Source organism: Lepisosteus oculatus, chromosome 5, assembly GCF_040954835.1.
Source record: "Lepisosteus oculatus isolate fLepOcu1 chromosome 5, fLepOcu1.hap2, whole genome shotgun sequence".
Taxonomy (NCBI): domain Eukaryota; kingdom Metazoa; phylum Chordata; class Actinopteri; order Semionotiformes; family Lepisosteidae; genus Lepisosteus; species Lepisosteus oculatus.
In genome coordinates this window covers 37,008,331-37,024,926 of record NC_090700.1, presented here as the reverse complement: position 1 = coordinate 37,024,926, position 16,596 = coordinate 37,008,331, and the positions used below count along the sequence as shown (strand labels likewise).

The 16,596-nt window shown below is 43.5% G+C and overlaps 1 protein-coding gene across 2 annotated transcripts; it reads left to right on the top strand.

The window, feature by feature from the left end:
• Positions 1 to 1,917: 1,917 nt before the first annotated feature.
• On the top strand, positions 1,918 to 15,043 carry tmem9 (transmembrane protein 9). 2 transcript variants are annotated; one of them, XM_015342398.2, is made up of 6 exons: positions 1,918 to 2,005; positions 3,965 to 4,090; positions 5,226 to 5,317; positions 5,796 to 5,904; positions 6,848 to 6,979; positions 12,706 to 15,043. In XM_015342398.2, exons 2-6 carry the CDS (start codon positions 3,992 to 3,994, stop codon positions 12,886 to 12,888), a joined length of 615 nt encoding a protein of 204 aa, XP_015197884.2. In that variant the 5' UTR covers positions 1,918 to 2,005; positions 3,965 to 3,991; the 3' UTR covers positions 12,889 to 15,043. The 2 variants fall into 2 exon arrangements, with proteins under 2 accessions (XP_015197884.2, XP_006628591.2); XM_006628528.3 differs by having other exon boundaries at positions 12,748 to 13,889.
• Positions 15,044 to 16,596: the final 1,553 nt, after the last annotated feature.

Below are 16,596 nucleotides of genomic sequence, written 5' to 3'. Positions count from 1 at the left end.
GGAAACTGGTGGGTGGAATGACAATGCTTCCTAGAGAAGTATATACAGAGAAGTATAATATAATACACATATACAGCATATCACATTTGCAGAACTACTGTCGCTGGCAGCCTGTGTCTGCAGTAAGGTTATTACTGACACACTTATTACAATGTGCAGTGCTTGCATTTCAGTAAATGCAACTAAATGCAAATGTAGACATTTTTAGCAAATACAACTTCTTCTAAGTTTGTCAAACTTTCAGTCATTGCACCATGTGACGTTGTAAGGAGTTTTCTGCCAAATGTGGAATACAGGTCACACTGTTCATAATTTCAGGGATTTCAGTTTGTGTCTCCAGCAGTGGAAACCGCATAGCCAAAGTTACTTCCCTAATTATCAGGAACCGTTTGAAAAGAAAGCTCTCGTCAAGAGATACATGATAAAAAAAAGTTTGTGCAACTGACTGCTCAGTTCATGTGTAGTATTTTTTAATGAACCGGAAATCAACCATTAAAAAGAGCAGGTATTAATAGTAAAAGGAATGGGAAATACAGAAATACAGACTGTTCTGCACTCTGCTCCTTTCACCACATAAAACACTCCTGCAGGTACTAAAGGCTTTTCCAAGTTGATCACTTGGAAATTATAAACACACTATTTCTACTGGACTTTAATTTTACTTGACCAAATACCCACTTTGCAGCCTGCCTGATCTGGTCAGATCTTAGATAAGCAGGGCTGGGCTGGGCCTCTAAAGAAAACTTGTTACAGCTGCTCTAAGTGGCATTGGTGAACCAGTAGGTGGTGCTCTCGCCTCTGCAATAGAAATTCCAAACCCCGTGTGGTGACCGGGAGCAGAGAGAGTTGCCACTGTTCATTATGTGTTAGATTAAACTGAGGTCCCTACAACTACATCATTACAGGTCCCAGGCACTGAATGTTAACTTCAGTGTCCTGGCTAAATGCCACTCCGGGCTTGTACAGTCTGACCTACCAGACGTTCACCCGAAATTCAGCCGGTGAAGTGATTTCTCTCCCCTCCTCTCGGTCTGCTGTGCAGTGGGGCTGCTGGGGCAGGACGGCTACTGCTTGTCACCTATCCGGGGGTCACTTCACCCACAGGTCCTGTCGCCTCCTGGAGTATCTGCTGTATCCCCACAGCTCCGGAGCCCGAGCTGGCACCGCTGTGCAGAGCACAAGAAAGTGAACAAACAGGAGGCCATTGGGACACTTGGCTCATTTGTTTTTCCATCCCTCCATTTTCTAACCACTTCATACAATCGAGGGTAGTGGGGAATCATCAGCAAGCAACTGGCGCAGTCGATCACAGGACACGCACACACGCACTGGCACCGGGGGCAAATTTCCCAGAAGCCGGTTAACTATCCGCTTGTCTTTGGACTGTGGAAGGAAACCGTAGCACTCGAAAGAAACCCACGTGAACATGGGGAGAGCATACAAACTTTTGGAACCATCTTTCTACCCTGCTGTCCCATTTTGTCTGTATCTGAATGTTCTGGGGATATCTTCTAGACGTTTCTTGAAAGAAGCCAGGGCGTTGGCTTCAACACGTTGCATGCGAGGGTTGCTACATGCTCCCACAGCTCTTTGTGCGCAAAACAGTACCTCCTGTTCTCGGTTGTAAATGCACCTGCCAGGAAAACCACCGCAATAAAGCAAAGAGTAGTGACAGGAAACTATGTACAATACCTACGCAATAAGAAGGCCTTGTGAGTCCTCGAGGTATTATAGTATTCGTTTTATACATTTTAGGAATTAATGTAGGAAAAGCAATCGAAGCTATCTGTTAAACGGGAAAAAAATATTCCTCTTTATTATTGGTGCGTCATTCACGCTCTGCAGTTGAGGTGACATAGACCAATAGGAATAAGGGAGATGTGTCAGATTTACCAATCGCAAGGAAGCAGGCGTGTCCGGAGGAAGAACAGTCAATGCTCTCTTCCAACGCGAATAGAGACCGCTCGGCTTAAGGAATCCGAACGAATTGACGAAAGGGGAGAAGGTATGTGAACAGGGACCGCTTCTGTATATCGAGTTATTTTATTTTAAAAAGACAATAGGAAAACCTACCTGAGCGGTGCGCGATTGCTTGCAGAACAGTATTTACAATGTCTCCTTGAGTTACCCGAAATCACGGTTTTTTTTGCTTCTGCTGTCAGTGAGGGACCCTAACAATGGTGCTGTGTACAAAACGTATGCTTTGCAGAACAGGTTCCGTTTTGATTTGTAAATTGCACTGTCTTGTGACACTCTAAATGACTATGCTGTCATTTATCTCCTGTCTGTGGGCAGTGGACAGGCATTTACCGACGTGTGCATGAAAGGTGTTTTTGTGTATTTGTATTTTGTATATTGACATGTACAGTATGACTGCCTCTGTGGTCACCACCTTGCGATGCGCCATGACATGTGTGGAGGTGGCGTTTAGTGGGTAGTGAGACGTCTTAAAAACAGATTGTATTCACAAATATCAGACTTAAGATCGCTCGCGTGGTTCATGTAAAAACAATACACACAGCTCAGTTGTTTACTATTTTTAATTCATTGACCTCACATTGTCAGCATTGGTAGGCCCGTGTATGGTCTCGACATTTACTGTAGCTTCGGATGCAGTGACTTAATACTAATAGGGCACTGACTTGCTATCTCACCTCACTTGCTGTCAGACTTTCTGTTTCACCGGACTGAGCGCATATGAAAAAAAAAGGCTGAGATTGGAGCCGATTTACCCGGCCACCTGAAGGACATGCTGTTGCGTGTTTTTTTCTACATTCGATTTTTATTTCTAATTAATTTTATGAGGAATACAAATAATGATCAATAATTGCATTTATAAGTGTTTTACACGCAGGTGACCCAGGGAAGGTGTTCTGCACCAGCTGCCCTGCAGCACATCATGGGTAAGAGGGAGAAACTGCCTCACCAGTTGGGTTGAGGGAAAACTTTAGGTAGGCAAGAGTGGGCAAGCCAAGAGAGCAGTGTAGCCAGGGCACTAGGGATTAACACTCCTAGAGTCCTGGGATCTTCAATGACCAAGAGGTCAGCAGGAGCTGGTCCTGGGTCACTATACTGGGCCATTGCTTTGGAAGTTCTGGTCAAGGGGGGAAAAATCACCAACTCGCCTCAAATCGACAGAAATATATCAGATATGATATATCTGAGGCGTGCGCCGTTGTCCACCTCCAATCTTTAGAGGAGCAGCCAGTTTTTCCTCTGAAGTCTCCTGTTCCAGTACTGACCTAACCAAGCCCTGCTTCTTTTCGGAGATGTGAAGAGATCAACCTGGAAGGTGGCAGCCCTGCTGTCAGAATTCCTCTGCAGCCCAAACTGAGCAAAGTAATCCCTTTAATAGGACTCCCACCCATCCCCACAGAAAGAGCAGAATTATATAAAAACAACTTGCACAAATGTTGAATTCTACATTTAATTTCACAGTATATAGTGTTCAGTAAAATTTCTAGTTTTACATTCGGATTACAACCATTGTGAGATTTTCGCTGGCCTGTGAACAAGTCGGATTAAGGGCTTTTAAAGAGACGCAATGTTCCCTCCCTCCTGAGTTAAATGGATAAATGGAGTTTCTGTAAAATAAGGCTTTTTTAAAAAAGAATTACCAATACACTACACTGTTCTACAAAACACAATTGAAAGCTTTATGCAACACTTGAAGGTTATTTCAGGCCTCTAGTGCGACCCCCATGTACAGTATACTGTGCTGTACAGTATATACAACCACACCTGCGGACAGATTTATACTGTAGGTACACACACAGAATGCAGTCAGGAGACAGTGCAGTACTACGCAAAGGTGCCTCATCACCAGCCCCCAGAATTATACCAGCCCTCTTCTTTTGGTACCAGCTGAGTCGCACCCCAGACTCCGGGCGTGCTGCTCCACTACGTGGCGCTCGGTCTCATCGTTTTGTGCACCAAAGGTCTGAGCAGCGCTTGTGTCCCACAGAGCCCCCTCGTGCGCCGCCGTGTCGCCATGTCCATGTGTGACCTTGCGAGGAGCCTCGGCTTCCTTCTCCCCCTGCTCCTGGCTTGTGTGCTGTGCGGATTCACCCCCCTGGCGCACGCCAGCAAGGTAAAACACCCCCACTCGCACGAGCCGAGTACACTTCACACAAGCTGACTGGGAAGCTGACTGGGAATGCTCCGGTGCACAGGGTCATTCGCTCAATGCTTGATTCAGATTTTATTGACTTATACATATACAATTTCTTGCATTAGGAATTTGTCTTTTCGCATATCCCAGCATGCTCTCCATGAGACACACAGACAGGGAGAGAAGCTTGGGGTCAGAGCGCAGGGTCAACCATTTATACTGCACCCCTAGAGCAGTTGGGGTTAAGGGCCTTGCTCAGAGGCCCAATTGAGTAAGATTCCTCACGGGATACGAACCGGCAACCATCCAGCCACAGGTGCAGATCCTTAGCCACCGCTCCGCCAAATTTTATGTCCACACTACACTATAAATGTACATCCTGGACACCACTACAAATAAGAGGAAGACAGACTATAGAAGAGGTTTGTGTGTTTGTCATCTGGCATGAAAGGAACCAACTACACTGAACATGCCATCTGCATTGAAGATTATTTAGTAATAGCTAATCAGTGGCTGGACAGCAGTTGTTCATGTCCAAATTACATACAGTATGTCCTCTTATGGTTACGTTTCCCCCACCATCTCCTAATAAAACAACTGATCTGTTTTGAAGTGACTTGTGTCCATCTTTAAAAAGACTATCAGCTGCTATCAGGCTCTTATCACTTCTATTTCAGCATTCTGCATTTTAATATTGCCACTAGATGGCAGTATTGGCAAGCAATTCCCTCAAGCTGCCACACTTTCTACCCACCCATAACTTTGCTACCTGAGTATTCCATATGTTCCTGTACGATTAAAGGCCTTTACTGTTCTGTATAGACCAATTAGAGCAGTTCCTTACTAGTACAAATTGGTCTCCTAACAAGTGTGTCTAATTTTAAAAATAAACATTGTGAAAATCCGTTCTTATGCAGACACCCTGTCACAAGAGGCTACACTATCTCTAGGGTTGCATGCAAATCACTGTTGTTTTCATCCCAAGAATATACCAGACCAGGGGCCTCTGGGTCTCTGAATATTACAAACAAATGTCCGATATGAAATGTGCCTCTATGACCAGCAGTGCTGAGGGCAACTGAGGGTAGACCGTCTTCCTCTTGTGTGTTTTCAGAGTTTTGAAGATGTGCGCTGCAAGTGTATCTGCCCTCCTTACAGGGACATAAGCGGGCACATCTACAACAAGAATGTGTCTCAGAAAGACTGGTAAGAGCTGGCCTAGGTGTTTACACAACCGGGGCACAGTATTTTATAAACAGCTCATCTACGCAATCATCTGTACAGTGTGTGTTTGAATACTTGCCCTGCTTTCCGAAAGCCAGGCTCTTAAAAGTCAGTTCCCTATGCTATATTTCATTCTTTTACAGACATCGTGTAAAACAGAGCTGTCGAGGAGCCACAGCCAGCATCCTCTATCTTTCTGTAATTGCAGAGATCTGACATCTTTTAGTCCGAACATTTACCAGAAGCAAAATTAATAATTGGTTTCAAAGAGCCTGTCAAATTATACAGTAGGTCACAACCCATAGATCTTTAACAATGCTGCATGCAACATGATGTGCTTGGAGAATTCCCTAATGTCCTGATGTCTTTTGGAAAGACAGTGGGTATACATTGTCCAGGGACTGTACGCTCCCTGGCTCTGCTCAGTCTAACTGGGTCTATCCACTGTCGCTGTGTACAGTAACTGCCTGCACGTGGTGGAGCCCATGCCAGTGCCGGGCCACGATGTGGAGGCCTACTGCCTGCTGTGCGAGTGCAAGTATGAAGAACGGAGCAGCACCACCATCAAGGTATCACAACCACCATCACCTTCATCGTCCCCACCTCATCAGTGTGCTCCGTGCTTCTGTGTCTGCAGTGCAGCCTCGCTAAAATTTCATCCTTGCAGTCCTCCAGCTCGGCAAAGCCAGGCCTAACTGAGAAAGTTCCCACCCCTCAGTCCTTGGTTTGTTGAATTAGATGCACAGAGCAGGTCATGCAGACAGACTGACTTGTCCCTTTAGTCCAAAGGCAAAAGAGAGCACTTGAAACAACTTCCCAAATATATGGCTGTGTGGTTCTATACGCCACAGGATTTGCACAAAAGGGTCTGAGGCTGACTCACTTCATCTTGTAGGAGTATTACCCAATATATAATTCTGGTGCTTATAAATTTCAGGCCATCTGCAAGATAAAGATAATGCAACAGCAATATCACACAATTGTGACCACAAAGAAACAGATTAAGGCATAGTGACCCTAGATAAAGCTGTGCCATGCACAGTGGACTCCTGATGTTATTTACGTTATTTTCTCGATTACTTTCTACTGAAGAAATTAATTCCTTGATTATTTTGGGGGGGGGGGGGGGCATTTAAAAAAACGGTAATATCAAGAATATCTTGAAGATCTGCAGGTTTAATACTGTGGTTTTCATGACACATGTCAGGAATGACAGAACCGGTTAGGTAGATTTCTAGGCCAACACCTGACACTGTAAGCACTTTGCAAAGAAGGGTGCCCTTCACACTGAACTATCATATACTAGATGTTGCACTGGCCATCAACCAATGCCCGTCTCTGTTTCCTGGCCTTCAGAATTCATCAAGCTACTCTGCACTGCTAATATATTTTAGGCATGTGTGCATACCCCCAGCCATATTCTAGGTGAACCGTCTGCATCAGGGGCAAGCATTCCTTTCTGCTAGATCCCTTCTGAGGATGTACAGTCTGTGCCGTGTGCCCCTCTCCCAGGTGACCATCATTATCTATCTGTCTGTGGTGGGATCCCTGCTCCTCTACATGATGTTCCTGCTGCTGGTTGACCCGCTGATCCGCAAACACGAATCCTACACCCAGCCGCTGCGCAACGAGGAGGACAGCGAGGTACCCGGCTGCCCCACACCCCTGTGCACCCCGATCCTGCGAGCATAGCTTAGGCCTTACCTCCGCGGCCCTCTGTTTATTCAAATGTGTATTGTGCCGTTGATGAGAAGAGACCCCCAGCAATCTCATGGCCCTCCAACACTTTTCTCACTTTGTTTCCCAATCTGTCTGATGAAATTGCGCATAGTTTCTCAAATTCGGGCTTGAGAAAATACCCGAGACTGAATGTAATGCCATCCCACATTGGTAAATGGAGCCCATCTTTAGTTTGAAAAGAATCTAGTGATGCAGAATTCCTGACAAGTTCCTTCAGTTGACTGAGGATGATATCCAAGAACAAGTTGTCAGTATGCATTCTATATCAACAAGTTCACATCGAGTGACTAGGTACAGTACATGAGAAATTAGAAGACCTAGAAAGCACAAGGTCCCTGAGCCATTAAGAACTTAAGGACATTAAGAACCACAGACAACCACTGTAAAAATCCTCAGCACCGAGTGTGAGCGATACGGGAGGATTGGCGCCACCTGGAGTGCCAGAACTTGGCCTTAGTTTTGAACAAGGTGAAGTCTTTTAAGTTTGCTAACAATTAAGACCAAGTCTGCTTTGCGCTTTCACATTATTCTCATAAGGTATCCAGTTTAGAGGGTGTTTTTTTCCCTTCCCATCAAGGTACAGTAGCAATGCGTCAGTGTCCCTTAATCACTTTTATTAAGCACAGAGCAGATCAAACCGATAGAAAACATGCTTATACAGATTGGGAGCTCTCCTGTGTTCCTTATTGTCCGATTTTCTGGGATACTTGATCCCCTGTACTGTTGAAGTACAGTAGAAATAAAAATATCAGCTACAGTTGGCACGGAGAATGTCACCTTCCTAATACGTGGTTTGAAAAGCAGCTTGGGAGGCCCAAAGGATTTGGTAAAATTTGTGTTTTATACTGGCTCTTCAGCTCCCCGCTGTAACTCTGGTGTTGTTCTTTGATCTGCCTCCAGCTTGTTGCCTTTGTTTATTGGTTTTCATGCTATTTTAAAAGCTTTTTCTTCTGCCTTGCCCGCTAGGACTGTTTGTGCCCTGTTCAGCTTTGGCCCTTGTTCTGTATTTTTGTTTTCATTTGTTTCCCTTCTGTGCATGTCTTTTTATTTTTTTTTCTGCTTCTTTGGTTTTGGTTGAGCGTGTGAGAGAGACTGGGTGGTCTGTGTGATGAGAGGAAACAGTAAGGTGTAACTAATTATTAAAGTGCCGTTCCGACGGGCTGTAAAGGTAAGGTAGCATTTTGAGGAAATGCCTGGGCACAGGGGTTAAAAGATGAATGGGGTGTAATTTGCGCTAATTGCAGTGTAGCAGCTCTTGTAATTGAAGGATGGTACAAGCACTGTTCAACGCAACTTACAGTACCTGAAGTGGAGATAGCAAAGCTAGGCAGGCATAGACCCCTGATAGGTGACTGATACACTACCAGACTGGGCCGGTTGCTTTTATCACAGGTGTGACTGCAGTAGATTTCTGCTTTTAGGTACCAAATTTCAGGGACTTGTTGATGAGAACTGTGACAAACCGACCAAACATCTTATAGCATAGGAATATACCCAGGACAACGGGTATTAGGTCTTATTTTAGCAACCAAACACGTTACCTAGCAGCATCACCAGCAGGATAATGAAATGGGAACCTATAAATGCAGGAGAGGGCTTAGTTGTCATGATTACAATAACAATAGGTGACATCTGTAACGGGCTGTTAACATTTATTTTGTTCTAAAAGAATTGTATTAATGTGTTACATATATCAAAGATTGAGTATACACAATTTTAAATTTCATTATTTGGATGAGATGTTAAATTGAGGCCCTGACTTATTTGTTAGTCATCAAGGACTCTGTGACATTGTTCGTAAGAACAGGGCATTTAACCTTGCTGTCTTGGCTCAACTGCTTTGCAGTCTTATATGGCATCAGGCATAGTACCACATCACTACCTGAATTATGCGTCTGAGCTTTACTAAAACCACAATTCTCTACTTCAGACACTGCAGAGCATAGTATTAAACACAGTATGAAATATGTCCTGGTTACTAGGTTTTGGACTTAAGCATTCCTCTTGGCCCACTAAGTTCAGTGAGTCAAGGTGCCTTACTAACTCCTTTGTGGTCTGTTAAACCACTTGCAATAACAGGTCTCAAACCATAGTCCTTAAGAGTCCCAGTCCTTGTAGGGACTGGATATCAAAACTAGGAGATCCAGGTAGTTCTCTACAAATTTGGGCTGGACACCCCTGAATTAGGATCTTTCACTCGTGCAAAGTTTGTTTATGCAGATTGTACATAGTTTTTCTTCATATCTGAATTTATTTCTTAAATGAGTGAAGAGCCCCAGGCCACAGCTGCATTCCCCTTACCTGTTACTGCTAGCCCATTCCATTAATCAAAAGCTTTTAATTTAATTAAGTCTAATAAAACCAGCTGGGCATGGTGAAAGACGTCTCTTAATGTAAATATGGCTCTGTCTATATCAGGTTGCTTTGTGCTGTTTGAACTCCTGGCTTGCTCCTGGGCACAGTGCAGTTATCTCACAGTCTGGGGCTTACACACTCTTTCCCCGATATCTTAGGAACTCGAACCCCTGTGTCAGTTTTCAGTCTGAAAATAACCTCACAAGTACAACTCCATAGATGAAGTCTGGAATTGCAAAAACAAGACCTCGTATGCAGTGTCTTTGTTAATTCGATTGAAATCTTAAGTGCTACTGACTAGGCTGGTTTAGTGATCAACAATGATGGAAGAAATACTGTCAGAAAAGAATAGTATAACAAACAGTTTATCAGACTTATAAATAATGTAGTGAATCTCTTTAAAATCCAAACCCTTGATCTTCCCATGAGATGAAACAGTTCACTAAACTTTAAAGGTGCAATAAATTATTTCCTTGAAAGTTTCACGTATTTAAATTAAGTTGAAGTTGAAGTTATGGGTGCCTTAAAATGTAAACATTTTGGCCAAGAAAGGATTCTGTTTCGTGGATCTTGGAGTGGTGGTTCTGCTGCCATTTTATTTATTTTTTTGATTCTATTGAAACTCATTTTACTGCCCCAAGATGACAATGACAATCTGGCGGCTCTTCCAAACAACCCTGCAGCTGAAAATCGATTCACGAGAAGCTGCCATGTCTTCCTTTGTATTATCAATAGGCGACAGGCTGAAAGAAGGAGACGGAGGACTGCAGGTATCCATTTGTCTAATAACAGCCGTCCCGCACTGTGTCCTGTTCGCTCTCCTCCAGCGGGTCCCTTTGACGGGGCTAATCCAACCTGCGGAGCTGGCAGGGGTTCAGAGCGCCAGCACCCGGAAATCCCAGCACTCTCTGGGATGTTCCTAATCCCCTCTAAGAGGCGGGCTTAGACTTCCATCAAAACATGGAAACAAGGGATAAATCGTGTCAGACGTGTATCTGTGTGGGGGGAGGGGGGCGCCTTTTAATTAAGGAACCGGTATCCTGTCCAGGGGCGAAAGGGGTGTCGCAGGCAGACTCCTCTTCCTACAAGACGGCCGCAAAGTAATGTTTACCTTTTCGGTGCTCTTCAGGACAGAGATAAATCCGGTCTTCCATGTCTGCGTTCTTGCCCTTTACTTGTCCCTCGATGTTTTTAACGTAGCTTTTCTAAACAAGAGGCAAGAGTTCTCATCATGGCGGCTAGTTCTGTGGCACACGTTTCTAAGCGGTGAGGCTTTGATCCATTTCCCAGACTCATTCCCTCCCTCCCCGAAAGGCCATATAGCCCTTCCAACGCACAGGGTCTAGTGTGGAAAGAGGCCTGCTGACAGGCTCTGAGTTTGGGAGGGTTGTTTATCACAGTGATGGCTCGTCTGGGACAGGGGTGCTGTCCTGCTGAGTGACGGAGCCCTCTGATCTCCAACCCCTGAACAACACTCCCTCCCACAAGCCGTTGAATATGGTCCCCAGAAGGAAAAACCGCTGGGATTGAGGTGCTTGGTAGGTCGTGTTTTTAAGTTCCTGACTTGTCCGGGAACGGATGACTGCATGTCCGGGCCAGGAGCAGGGCTGAGGTGTGAAGTGGGTGATCATCACTTGCTCTTAAAAGCACACCTGGCCCCAGCTCCCCGGCCTTCAGTCCCACTCAGAACACCTGTGTGCCAAGCAGTTACAGTGCCATACTAGCAATGATGAAGCCCTAGGCTCTGATTCCTTTCTCGAACTGTTGAAAAGTACAGTTACTGTACCTCCGAAGATAAACACAAACCCAGTCGTCTCCTCACACTTCATCTAGTGCTGAGGAAATCAGACCCATAACTCCCTGGTGACCTTTTAATAAAACGCTTCCTGTTTAATCATCCTGTTGTTGAAGCCTCATGGGAAGCTGTCTAACATCCCAACCTTAGGAGTCTGTGACATTGGAGCACCTGAAACTTTTGCTAAACATTTAAAGTAATTCAATGAGAAAGCTGCTTCTTAATCAAGAAAGTGAGGACTGTAGGCAATCTCAACTTTCAAATGCACTGCTGTATTTCTATGCACTGAGCAGTAGCAGTTCTGGATTGGTATGGCAGATGCTTTCCTGAAAAATGCTGTGTTCATCAGAAACAAAAATTGAAAACAAATTCCCCATAAGAATACACGCAAGTGCTGGTGGTGAGGGGTGCTTTCTTCCAGTCCAACCATAGAACATCAACACATCTAAGTTTATGTAAAATGTTTATTTGTATTAAAATCCATTATTCAGCTAAGAGTTAATGGCTCTCAGTTTCTTGGAAACTATGAAGGGAAAACTGGTGTCAGTGGTGGGTGGTTAACAGTGTGGAAAAGTCATGAACTATCTTCAGTCCTTTTACAGTCCAGTGAGCCTTTTAAAAAAGGGCATTTAAAGTCTTAGTACCATTACAAATTTGTTTTCCTGATTTAGGTTTTTAGGCTATTATAAATTATACACTGTTTTATTTATTGTTAAGGTTGACAGTTTTGTTTTTTGCATTTTAAAAATTACTGCTGTTTCATTTACAAATCCTTTGCACTGACGTTTGTTTAAAAGATTTGTTCACATTGTGTGGAAGACCCTCTCCATCAAAACAGGCCCTGCATTGTCAAGAGTGTCTCTCTGCACTCCCAACTCTGCATCACCGAGGTGATGATTTCAAGTTTGAGCCTCAAGGCTGAATGATCTCACTCCTCCTCTGATTTGACCATGCACGCGTTTGATCTTGCAAGATTGGAAGGGAAGGAGACCGGGAATTCAGAACTGTAGGATGGGGGGGGGGGATTTGTTCTTTTCGTTTTGCCTTGTTTTTTGTTTTTTGTTCCCAGCTTGCTGTGCCGAAGCACTTGTGAGCTTGAAAGACGACTGAAGGGTTTGTTGTCAGGTGGAGCCAGTGCCAGTGATTGAGCAGCTGTCTTGTTTTCATATCCGGCTTGAGCTGCTTATGATGAGAGAAGCCCATTATCTCTGATCATTCATAAAATATTTATCCAAAACAAATGAGGTCTATACTCCATTCCAGCCGTGCAAACAAACGTGGCTCTAATGACGTGCTCAGCTTGAGTGCAGAAAAAAGGAACTGGGCTGCAGAGTTTGTATATTTACACACTACATCTCTGTTTTATTGATATGCCTTGGACAGAAGGCCCACAATTTCTAATAGCTGCACAAGTGGCATTTTGAAATCAGAAAAAAATGTCTTCACACGCTAAAATTCTCCTTTTCTTCTCTCTGTCCAGCGAGGGGTAAACCGTGCCTCTGTGTCTGTCTCTCCCTGGCAGGACGCGCGCTCCTCTGCCAGTGCCAGGCTGGGCCGAGCGAACTCGGTGCTGGAGAGGGTGGAGGGGGCGCAGCAGCGCTGGAAGAGGCAGGTCCAGGAGCAGAGGAAGACGGTCTTCGACCGGCACAAGATGCTCAGCTGAAGGCCTGGGACCGCCCTGGCTTGCGTCCTGGCCTGCTCCGTGTTGTGCACACCCAACCCTGCTTTCCACAAGTCCTCAAGAACGAGCTGCATGCGTACGCTGCTGTTGCGTCTTGGGCCGTCCTTTGCATCGTCATGCTGTTCACACTCTTGTACGATCCCTCCGCCGAATTTGATCTTTGTCAGTATATGGCCTAATGCGGTCCCTTTCCTTTTCAGATCAAGGGGATCAGATTTTCCCAGGCTTTATTTCTTCTGTATTTCATCTTTTAAAAAGGAAGACCAGATCAGTGTCATTTGCAGGGCCAGACTTACTGTTAAACTTGAACACGGTCCACTGACCGGAGAAACTAGGTGCTCCTTTCATAGGCTCCCTTCCCCCTTTCTCGTAGTCTGGAAAGAGAAGAGAGTATTCTGTGCAGCCTCCGAAAAACAGGGCCAGGTCTTTTGATCAGCTCCCATGCTGTTCTAGTCCCTCACGATCAACAAGCACTGAGGTTTACCTGATTTATTTATTTAGGATTTTTTCTTGCATTTGAAATCATGGACAGAAACCAATGCCTATAAAAAGAACACAGTACTGAGGACAGCAACAAAGGTAATTTGAGACATCAGTGCTACAGTATGTAATGTTTAGACTGGAACAAAGAGAAAATGGTGGCGCAGTAATTTCAAAGCACTTCAGAGCAGGCGTGCAAAAGCCTGGGTTAGGGTCTTTAGCTTTCCAAGTTAAGCTGTGATTTACTGTTGGTGTGGGACAAATGTGAACTCCATTTCTGCACAGTGCTGATCCCCAAGAACTTTTTTTTTGAGAATTTCGTCATCATTCAGTCCTGCCACTCTCTTCACTCTAAATTACAGTAAGAGTTTATTAAAAATGCTTGAGCAGGAACAATAGCTAGCTTAAAAGAGGAGCATCCTAGCAAGATCCTATGGCTGTTAAGTATGTACGACACTCACCGAGATGTGGATTAAATTGTATTTTCATCACGTGCTACAAAATCAGACGGATATCTGTGTTGTTTGAAGTTAGTATGGTCTGAAGCCATACTAACATTCTGCCATGCACGTACAACACCATGCATGCACACGCACACAGGGCCTGGTAAGGTTACTATGTTGCTGGCTCTATGCAGCTCTGCTCTCTTGTATTTTGAGATTCCAGCCCTACATCGGTATCTTACACACTGGGAGCTGTTTTTACTTGTGGGTTTGGTCTCAACCCCAGAGACGTTTGAGATTGAACATTCTTAGTTTGAGGAATACCTCCGGTGCATTTTCTGATATTTATATTAGTTATTTTGATACAAAATAATTTTCCCTCTTATTTAGCAACTTAGTTGAATACATTTCTCTTCTGCAAAATTACATTTTTTTCTTACTATATTATACTGTCTAATGGATATTTCCTATTCAAAAATGAATTTCCTCATTCCACTTTAAGAAGCCTGTGTTTTATGATATTTATATATAATGTATTATTTAATTGCTAGTGATTGCTTTATTAATTATTTATAATTAATTATATGAATGCTTGATTATTTAGCTATGATTGCTGGTACTTTTATTATATTTCTAAATGGTACTGTAGTTGGGGTAAAGATACCTCAAAGACACTGCACAATTAGTAGTGTATTAATTCTTTTTACTAGTTTCAATTTTCCATTGGTTTTGCAGTTAAAACTAAACTTGAACACAGTAGACTAATAGGTGATCTGATATAAGTATTCAAAATCTTTAAATGCACTGACGATGTCAACCCAGAGGACTTCTTCAGAATGAACAGTGAAACACGGACCAGAAGACACACTTTAAGTAGAAACCTACACAGAAGTGCATTTTAAACCAAGAACAGGAGGCACTTTTTACCCAAAGGGCTGTGGAAGTATGGACCTTGCTACTCAGCCATATTGGTGAAGCTGATGCTCTGATTTCTTTCAAGAAACTGGTGGATAAGATCCTCTGATTAATTGGCTCCTAACTGCAGTACCAAACGGGTTCGATTAGTTGAGTGGCCTCCTCTCACTTGTACCTGTTCTTATGTTCTTACTGTGGGCACAGTTCATTCCCAGTTTCTGCTAATTCTGTTAATTAAAGGATGTCTTTGTTTCTGCCATGCAAACAAATCAGTAAAACAGCAATTGAAAGACTTATAATTTCTGTCCTGTTGTAATATTCCAAAGAGAAGGATGAAAGCCTTTTTGCTATTATTATTTTACAGGAATTGAAAATAATGTTTAACAAATAATAAATTTTGTTTTAAAAGTATTAGAAGTATAATCCACACATATCATATGGATATTTCAGTTACAGCCCTGTACTGCTGGTTTTAGAACTTTAAATCACCATTATGTTAAGATAAGAGTCCCCCATTCTGAACCCTGGGGACCCACATGTCTGATCCAGCCTAACTCTACTTAATTGAGACTTTGCTTCATTAGAACATTTGAAGATCTATTTCTTCCCCACTGAAATTACACATGAACTACATCAGTTAAAACACAACCTCCAACATGTTTCAAAATTGAATTCAAAGAGGTGATTCATCTTATTGGGACAGTTAAGAACTCAGTTAAGCAACTGAAAGTTTGGCAGGTGTGCGGGTTCCCAGCACCAGGGTTGGGTTATGAAGGAAAATAACTTTTTTGCAGTTGATATATTTAATACATATTTCCTCATTTAAAAATGCAGGGTACATAACTTAAGCATTACACTTGCTTCTAGAGTGTCTGGCACACACAATTTCAAATAGCACACAGATCTGGCACAGCCGAGACATTTGTGTGCTGTGCCTGTCCACCCAGGGCACAGTGCTTGCGTTATACGTCATTTCCCTTCCAGTACAATCTTATTTTCATACTAAGAATGATCAATGTGGGTGACATGGTGGCACAGTGGTGAGCATTGCTGCCCTGCAGCGCTGGGGCTCTGGGTTCAATTCCAGACCAGTGGCTCTATCTGTGTGGAGTTTGTATGGTCTCCCTAGGTTCCCATGGGTTTCCTCCGAGTCCAAAGACATGCTACAGGCTTCTGTAAAACTGGCCCTGTGATGGACCATCCACTGTGCATCCTGTCTTTAGCCTGTTATTTCCTGGGCTACCATGACCCTGCACTGGATAAATGGTTATTTAAAGGGATGTGATGATGATGAATCATCAATGCTCAGAACATAATGATAATCCACTCTGGAGGCAGAGCACCAGTATCCTTAGACTGGGCAATGTAATAGAATCACACAGGATAAGGGACACTGTACTTTTGGGGAAAACCTATTGCTTTGTTTTGCTCTGTTTCACTTAAACTAGTTAGTTACGTCTAGAAAAGACTTATACAGTTTCATTAGTCTGCATAGAAGCACCCTATATGTGATATGAGGTTGTGCATATAATTTACTAACAACTGTAAAACTACACTTAACTGCATTACTTCATCTCATCAATTAACGTATTTATGGATACGACATAATAGATCGCTCTTATGAATAGCTCTTCTTCACACTCATATAAAGTCTTCTGCCAAGTCAAGGTCAGTTTCAGGATCTTCCCACAATTTTAAAACAATTTTAACACCATCTTAAAATGCAAACTAAGCTGAATTTTCAACCAGCCTTCACCCCAGGATACTGAAGTCAAAGCAGAAAAGCAAGGCTCAGCAGACAAAGAGTTACTGATATTGCTCTGGATAGTGATATAGAAGTGGGGGCTCACGT